At 29.0% G+C, this 9,176-nt stretch overlaps 3 protein-coding genes across 3 annotated transcripts; 2 read left to right on the forward strand and 1 right to left on the reverse strand.

Annotated features, from left to right (window-relative positions):
* Nucleotides 1-2,125: 2,125 nt before the first annotated feature.
* Nucleotides 2,126-3,418, forward strand: LOC123297693 (39S ribosomal protein L43, mitochondrial). Its single transcript, XM_044879449.1, has 3 exons — nucleotides 2,126-2,334; nucleotides 2,397-2,503; nucleotides 3,066-3,418. Exons 1-3 carry the CDS (start codon nucleotides 2,198-2,200, stop codon nucleotides 3,359-3,361), a joined length of 540 nt encoding a protein of 179 aa, XP_044735384.1. The 5' UTR covers nucleotides 2,126-2,197; the 3' UTR covers nucleotides 3,362-3,418.
* Nucleotides 3,419-5,186: 1,768 nt separating this feature from the next.
* On the forward strand, nucleotides 5,187-6,007 carry LOC123297694. The gene has a single exon (XM_044879450.1). It carries the CDS (start codon nucleotides 5,202-5,204, stop codon nucleotides 5,607-5,609), a length of 408 nt encoding a protein of 135 aa, XP_044735385.1. The 5' UTR covers nucleotides 5,187-5,201; the 3' UTR covers nucleotides 5,610-6,007.
* A 1,485-nt stretch (nucleotides 6,008-7,492) lies between these two features.
* On the reverse strand, nucleotides 7,493-8,409 carry LOC123298386 (ATP synthase subunit e, mitochondrial). Its single transcript, XM_044880373.1, has 2 exons — nucleotides 8,275-8,409; nucleotides 7,493-7,751 (listed from the first exon to the last, which is right to left on the reverse strand). Exons 1-2 carry the CDS (start codon nucleotides 8,317-8,319, stop codon nucleotides 7,551-7,553), a joined length of 246 nt encoding a protein of 81 aa, XP_044736308.1. The 5' UTR covers nucleotides 8,320-8,409; the 3' UTR covers nucleotides 7,493-7,550.
* Between the last annotated feature and the right edge of the window lie 767 nt (nucleotides 8,410-9,176).

A 9,176-nucleotide genomic window follows, 5' to 3' on the forward strand; every position in this document is an offset into this window, starting at 1 on the left:
AACAAAACATAAAAAAATTTTTGAATTTATTTGTATACAGGATGAAGGAGAAAAGTACACGATTTTAAGAACGCTATGAATCAAAAACTCACCAGTTTCTATTTTTTTTTAACTTTTTAATGGGCAGTATTTATTAAAACGCTTTTTTATTTTTTATAGTATTTATTTTTATGGTAAGCAGGACTTACCATAAAAATGCATTATCATCGCAATTGAACTAACAAACAAATTTCAATCCTGTAGGATAAAAAGCGTATAAATAATTTCTACCATTTAAAAAGAGGAAAAAAATTTGGAAACATTGATGAGTTTTTGATTATTTTTTTTTGTTGGCCCTTAAAAATTAGTTTCTATTAAAATTTTGTATGGTTATGAGTAATAGTATGCTACACATCAAGGGAACAAAAGTAAAGAATGTCTCAGATCTCATGTTCATCTGATCGTTGACATTCTTTACTTGCTCCCGTGGTATGTATACTATTTTTCTGCTCGATGGAGGCGGAAAGCAACAATTTCTTTTCGCAGCGGAACGAAAGTTGACAATTTCGGTCCGGAAGGGAAAAAAAAGCAAATATATACGGAACTTACACTATGGAACATATTATAGGGGTATACATTACATGTATGCCCCTTATTTTAATACTTTACCTGTTTTGAAAATTAACTTGTCTTTATAAAAATTAAATATTATTGTCATTGAATTACCTACATTTTCTGATAAGAATTATTAAAAAACTAAAAGCATACTTTTTTAATGAATTGCTTTTGCAGTGATTGATTAATTTATCAAGATAGTTGTTTTAACAAATGATTCCAATCAATTAAATTCACCTCTCTGATTTTATACATGAATATACCGAGTATTTCAAAATTGCACTACTTTAGGTAGGTACGTATTCTCCACATCAAAATAAGGTTCTTAAATAAACATATATCCGAAAAACAAAAGGCAAAAGATTTATTTTTCGCAAAATCGAAGGCCAGTTAAGAAGCTTTAAAGCAAATAGTTGAATATTGTTACTTATTTTGCATGTGATCAAAAATCTATCAAGTAGTAATAATCAGCGCTTGAGTAAGTTATCGGTTTTGTCAGTACTATTCCTATATGAAACACTTTTATTTCATAGCGATTCTGGAGATATTTCAAGAAATTAGTAAGTAATCGTTAAGTTAGTTAATCAACAAATAAACTGGTTTTTGTAACTATATTCGGCGGATGGTGATAGGCAAAAATAAGTATCCGAGACTGTTATACCCTGTAAAATTAAATATATATCAAGGTATACTATTTTTAATATAAATATTATCGAAGATAATAAATGAGAAGTCTAGGATATGTCGAAATAAATTTCGATTTTTGCCCCAATTCCTAGATCAGTTTTTTGTATTTTTAAAATACGTATTTTCGACTACCAAGTAGTCATCATCAGTAAGAATTAGCTAGTGAATGTTACTCTTACATTACACCAAATTAGCAAAGAGTAACATTCACTAGCTAATTCTTACTGATGATGACTACTTGGTAGTCGAAAATACGTATTTTAAAAATACAAAAAACTGATCTAGGAATTGGGGCAAAAATCGAAATTTATACTATTTTTAGTCTCAAGTTGGTACCGCGTAGAAATATTGATGATAAAAACAAAATTTTTGTATAGGTGTATTCCAAACCAACCTAATTAGTTCATTTCCGGTTGTACGTCCGTCCATCGACATGGTAACTCAAAAACGAAAGAGATATCAAGCTAGAATTTTTATAGAATGCTCAGGAAGTAAAAGGTGAGTTTGAGTTCGTAAATGAGCAACATATAACAATTGGATCTTCGGTCTGTATGACCCTTCTTGTAAGCCGTTAGAGATAGAACAAAAATTTCAATTTAAAAATTTTTCTAATCAAAATAAACAACTTTTGTTAATAATAAAACCACTATGTTAATAATATAACCACTGTACCCTGGGTCATACCAATTTAAGATCCCATAGATGGACTTTAGTTCAATACAACTGCTAGTGCCATCTATGTGCATTCTACATATACTATGTAGATCTAGTTACCCTTTAAAAGAAATCTTTTCTTTTGTTTTAAAATTGACTTATAGATGTCACTAAAGTCTAAACATACATAATGTCATAATCAAACATAACCTTTTAATTGTTTAACATGTTATAAAATTTAATATTTTATAAATATTTAAATATGTCTAATAGTCATTTGTTTTTAAAGTCTGCGTTCCCAAGAGCTCCTTTACAAAACGGCTTAGGACGTTATGTATGTCAATTACAACGACTAACTATTCGGTATTGTAAAAGTCATGGAAGTAGCAGAGGTGTGAGGTATAAGATTTACTATTTAAAGTATTTGACTTAAATTAAGACAAATATCTTCTTTGATTTAGGGAATTTCTTGAATCAAAATTATTAGATTTTTCAAAAGCAAATGAGGGAGTTGTTGTATATGTAAAACCACGACGACATAAAGGACCAAGTTTGGTTGCAGAATATTGTAAGTAATTATAATAAGTTAAAAGAATGTCGAGCTAGTCAAATAATAAAAACAGTATACCCTGTAAACATTTAAAACTTTAAACAAAAGTTGTTGGATTGAAAGGGTCGCATAATTAAAAAAATTGAAATAAACGAAAGTATTCAAATCACAACCTTTAACCCTGGGAGAAAATCATACATTGCATTTATTTTCTTCAACTTCCAATTCCAATGGAAAATGACTAATTTAGACTCAATCTGATTATCAGTGATGTACTTATTCATTTTTCGAAAAAAATTCCAACAAAAGTTTTTAGGTTTTTTATTAGGAACAACTTTCTAGTTTAAAATGTCCCCCGTCTCTTACAAACCACGAGAACGAATCTGAATAAGCCACTTCCCGTAGAAACTTTAAGTGACTTATCAGACTCGGAAAAATAGGGTTCAATACAACCGATCTGGTTAATTTACTGAAAAAATATTTCGTGAAAGGACGTATAGGTACGCTTAAAAGAATCAGGTTCTTTATCATAGCTCTAATAAATTATATTTATTTATGCGTATTTATCCTCTATTTTTAGTAAACGGAGATCGCCAAGTGATATTTTGTAAAGATTACACAAAGGAAGAAGTGGGAAAATGGATTGAACTTTTAAGAACTCAAAGCGGTGAAAAAACAAATGTTCGCTTTCGTAAATTATGGCACACCGATAATCCATCTATTCAAGGTCCATGGACACCATTTACGTTTAGAGAACCATCAATTAACTTGACTAAGTTTCCTAATAATGAATTGTCAAGCTCAATAAAATTGGAACCAACAGCTACAGAAACTTTAATTGAGCTATTCGAAAAACAGAAACTTGAATCTAAATAGATTAAATAAAAATTAATTGTATAAATTGTTTAGTGAATACATTTATTAGTTTGTATATTTCATTTTTTAACTAAGTAATCAATAGATCCAAATGCAAAAAAACACAATCCTCTAATTAATTTTACCATCATGAGTAATAAAAATAAAAAACTAAAATACGACTACACAAAAAATGAAAACCATCAAAACATAATGGAAGATAAAATGTTGATTTCATTTTGAATGTTTTGGGTTAAAAATAGTTGTAGTCTGAAGCCTTACTTCATTCTTTTTTAGACCTCCAATTACAACTATTCGTAATCCATGGCCTTTCAAATTTTTTCGTTTTATAATAGGATTGTATTTCTTTTTTTAATTAAAGGAATAAAAGTAGCAGTAAAAATGATACCGACCGTAGTCATCTTATATTTTATTCTATACCAATAATAGTGAATGGATCAATTATCCAAAAAAATAATTATAAATTTATGTTTCCGTGTAAATTCTAAGTATTTATAATATCTTTTTTTAAGAACAGATGACGTTCAGCAAGTGATGTCATTTATAAAATAAATAATAAGCTTATTTCGATCGAACTCATTTTTTCTGTTATTGTTACTCCTCCAGTGGCCCCATAGATAAAATATAGTAGTGGGAAAGTGGCCCAATGTATACCTAATTAGTCCATTTTCGGTTGTCCGTCCGGCAGTCTGTGAACGAAAAAGATATCAATCTGAAATTTTTATAGCGTGCTAAGGACGTAAAAAGTGAGGTAAGTTCGTAAATAAGCATAGGTCAATTAGGTCTTGGGTCCGTAGGACCCATCTTGTAAACCGTTAGAGATAGAACAAAAGTATAATGTAAAAAATGTTCCTTATAAAAACATAAACAACTTTTGTTTGAAACATTTTTTCGTAAATATCACTGTTTACCTATGAGAGCGCAAATTACATACTATGTATTATATGGGAATATCAGTTATATTTGTGTGGCTATCTTAAAAACAAAACAATATGTAATCAACACTGTCTGTACATGGTATTTCAACAATTAACTCAATCAATCGTTTGTTTTCACTTACTTTCTTTAAATTCTAAACTATTTTCTTAAAATCCCTATTATATACTGGCTATGCTTTCCTCTATACCTAATTTAACGGGTTGTTTAAATCATCCTTACCAATCCGAACCAATTGTTATCCCTATTTCATTTTAATATTGCCTCTATACATAATTTAACGGATTTTTTAAATCATCCTTACCAATCCGAACCAATTGTTATCCCTATTTCATTTTAATATGTTTCCCTATTAATGTTTGTTACGCTTTCATGCAAAAACTACCCACATTTTACTGCTCCATCTATGATCATCATTTTTAACCATAAATTTAAGATGTCTATAAAAATTTAAAATAATATATGAATTTATGCACATCTTTTCTGATATGCTCAATGAATTATGACTATTTTACACTTAAAAAAATTGAAAACTGTGCGTGTACTTTAGATGTGTAAAACAATCCCTTTGAGTGTTATGGAAGGGGGATAAGTGAAATCAAGAAAGCTGGGTGCTATAAATAGGTGGTTGTTACTTTCAAACCTAGTGAAGCGGGTGGGTATCAAGCTAGTATTATACATAAATTTTGAAATCTACCAATTTTGTCAATATTGGCAGTGTCAAATCAGTCTATTTTAATCTTAGTCTGTGGCAGAAAATATATCGGTAAAGGTCTGTGTTTTAATGACACCATATGTAATTTTAAAATTTACGAGGGAATCATAAAAATCGTAAATAGGTTATATATATTTTTTAATTAATTATATTGAAATATTAAATCATTAACTACAAAATTATAAAATAATGAGTTCAAAAAAAACAATAATACACAGTAAATCTAAAGATAATACAACATTAAGTGAATGCAATATTCAAATAGTTCCATGTAAAATAGATTTTAACGGCAAAACAAGTATTGATAAACATTTGAACAACTACATTATGAAAGAAGAAAATGATATATTATCAACTTCATTTCGTGGATATCCACTACGTGGCAAACAAATTCAACTTGGAGAAGATATCACTGGTGTAGTGTTCGAAAGAAGTTTAGATGAATCGAATAACGAAGTACATTTACATCCTATAAAAATATTCAAAGAATTCAAATATTGGAATTGGGGAAAAGATCCAAATCATAATGATGATATCCAGAAAGCTTTAGAATATTTTGAAATATCCGAAGCGCTTCATAAACCAATAACTGAATGATAAACGTTCAAGACAGAAATTTTAAGTCATTTTAAGAAAGATATCCACAACCTGTTGGCTTTATTCATAATAATGGAAATAAACGCATGTATATTCTGGCTTCATTCTAGTTTAACAATAATATGAATTGCCACTTATCCTTGGCGAACATGGTCATATTATCACTAGATGAAAGATTTATTGGGTCAGAAAATCATCAAAATTTAAGAAATATTATTACCTGTACCCAAGAAAAACAAATCACCTACATTTATTAACTATAATTTAAACAATTGTTATGTTAATGATAGGTAATAGGGCATGTGGGTAAGAAAAACCTCTTACTGCCATGAAGTATTACGGTTCCCCTCTTTTCTATTATTATTACTTCATGAATATTTTATTTAATGTGTATAAACGAATCCTATTTTTTAAATAAAACTAATTTAACAGTATATTGTTTTATCATTATTCCAAGTTCCAACACATTCATTTTTATAAATATTTTTCAGTAAAAATCATTAATTTCTTTGCTACTAAAAAAAACACAAATTAAAAAATTGTTAGTTGGATCACTATTGATAACTAGGGGTTACAACCCCGGGATTGGCGCCAACTGGCGATAAAATTCGTACTAATTAAAACAGGAAGTGAACTGGTTTTCAGTATAGTTCCAATTTAGACTCCCGGATGACGATACTTGTACTTATCATTTTTAAAAGCCAGATAATAGATCGTACTAATTAAAACAAGAAGTGGGTCTGTTTTCAGTAGTTCCAATTTAGACTACCAGGTTACTTACCATTTATCAATTAGTCCAGTAAACGGGGGCATAAACCTCTAAATTCTTTCCTATAGCTCCGATGTCGACGAAATTTGGGCACCACTAGACACCATATAACTTTTGATTTAGAGGATGAACAAAGCTTAATCCCAAATTTTCATCGAAATCGGTCCTATAGGTCAAAATTTAGAGATTTCGTCTTTTTTTCTCCTTGTTTATTGAAGTATATGATTCGATCGTTCTCTATATTAAGCCTTCTATTCAAAATAAGGAGCACAGTGGCAGTCGACCTGAAAAATCTGGAAACGTTTAGAAATTTTGGAAAAGTTAGGTAATTTTGGTATAGGTCCCACATAAATATCCATCAATTTTAATTACAATATCTCGTTTTTTGGATTCCATTGACTTATTGTTAGTGTTTTTCATCAAAAAATCATGTATTCAAAAGTTAAAGAGAGATTTAGCCCGAGAACCAAGTATTTTTAATTTTTACCAACTGAATTATTATTTTGGGTTTATTTTGATTTAAATGATTTATAATATAAGAGATTAAAGCGAGTTTTTGGAGCCAAGGCCTTCTAAGGTGCTAAGAGAGAATAGATGGGTAAAAGGCGTGCGCTTGAGAGATGTAGGAAGTTAAGGGGGTATATTGTTTAATGTGTATAGAATCAGAAGTTCGAAGATAGAGGACTAAGTGGCATTCCATGTATAAAATCATTCTAAAATCAACTAAGTTCCGAAAGAGGTTTTCGAAACTGTCTCTGTGTAGACGAATTTGAACATCTCTGTCCACCTAAATATGTCAAGAAATCTAGAGATTTGTTCTGTTTATCAGAAAATTCTAAAACCCCATTCTTGGCTTATATCTTTCGCAGAACCTCTGTTTTTACGACCCCTTTACCTTATAACTTATGCTGATTTTACAATTAAAAATTAAACACATTGAACAAGCGTATGCTATATTTCTGCAAGGCAACGCCGGGCATTGCAGCTAGTTTTACGTAAAATCGTATAAATAACATTTGTCCTTTTGTCATACCTTTAAAACTTTATTTGTAAATGCTAATTAAACCAAAAGATTAAAAGGGTAAAACAATAAAATCGTAAATTCAACTAGAAATTTTAATGATATACACTATACGATGAAATAAAAATCATGATTACACTTTAACTTTAATTTATAATTTTCCACCCGCTAAGGCAGCAAGATCTGCAATTTCTTGTTTTGCTCTAGCTTCCTTTTCAGCAGCTAATTTAGCTTCCTTTGCTACTCTGTGTTTTTCTTCCTCTGCTCGAAGATTAGCTTCTTTTCTTGAGAATCTAGAGTGGTTTGCTGCACCATAAATGATACCAGCAATAAGTAAACTCCATCTTCCAAACTAAAAGTAAATAAATTCTTATTAAGTTAAATACAATTAAAATTATAAAACTGTTTTTATACAGGGTCGGTATTCTGGTTTGCGAGTGGTATTGAACTATGGTAACACTGTTTGATTGAAAACTAAGTGTTCAAAATTTGAATACTTAAAGGCAAAAAATATGCTCAACTTGAAACTTAATGAAGATTAATTTATATCTCATTCAACACATTAGAAGCATTCCCCTTACTGTTTTTCGATAAAATTAATACTACCTAGCCGCATACTCTTATCTCAATTTTTGTTGATTCTATTGTGGCGTTTGTAGATTTAATTTGCTATTGAAAGTAAAACGCAATCTTAAAAATGATTTCAGATTTTTAATTTTGATCAGTTTTTAGCAAAATTATATATTTTCAAACTAAATAATAAAAGAAATCAATACCACTATTATAGGTTAAATTATGTAATAATTTCCCTAGCATCTTTTAATATTGATTTTCGCATAAGAGATGATTAAAAACAATTTTAAACATTTTGTTACCTTAATCACTGGGTGAACGTTGACGGGAGCAGGTAAGGCTGACATATTTGATGTAAAATTTAAAATTGAGCTAAATTGATTAAAATTATGACAAACTCCCGATGCCCTTCAAGTTATGTAGAATAGTATGAAGTTATTCAATGTTAATTTTATTTTTTTTAAACCATAATAGAGTGCACCACATAACAACAAACGCTAAGATTTTTATTAAATGTTTTCTTTTTTTTTAAAATTCTTTTCACAAAATGTTATTATAAATTTTAAAATCAAATATTGAATTAATTTTTAATTTACTTTAATATTATAGTAAATTATTATCGTTGAGAAAAATATCTAACTGTGTTTGAATTTTTGACAATTTTAAAAATTCCGCTTTAAAACATTCATAGAGCACATGTACTGCATGAACTAATAATCAGTGGCAAGCACCATTTTAATATTAAAAGCCAACAGGTAAATAGATAGCACTAATAATTGTTTTAACATAACTCTAATAATATATAATCTGCTTGATTCAATTGTCATTCATACTTTTTTACTTACATAGTTCATACATATCTATGCAAAGAATATAAATACAGTACTGCCAGATTTAATAAATATAGACCAATAACATATGTTAGAGAGCGTCCATAAATTAAATGGGTCAATTCCAGACTCTTTCTCAACGATATGAGATCTTAAGTTTTACTTAGATGGAACGTAGTTCTTTTTTATTATCAAGTCAAGAAGATAGTTTGTGTTTTCTGGAACATAATTGGTATTACGGGTGTAAGAAATTTTTTTTGCCACATTATTTTAGACATACTGTAACAAATCTATCCATAAATATAAAATACTCAATAATTACATCGCAAAAGAATTCAAATAATAAATATATGGTAAAAACATTGGTTAATTAA

This window comes from Chrysoperla carnea, chromosome 4, assembly GCF_905475395.1.
Source record: "Chrysoperla carnea chromosome 4, inChrCarn1.1, whole genome shotgun sequence".
Taxonomy (NCBI): domain Eukaryota; kingdom Metazoa; phylum Arthropoda; class Insecta; order Neuroptera; family Chrysopidae; genus Chrysoperla; species Chrysoperla carnea.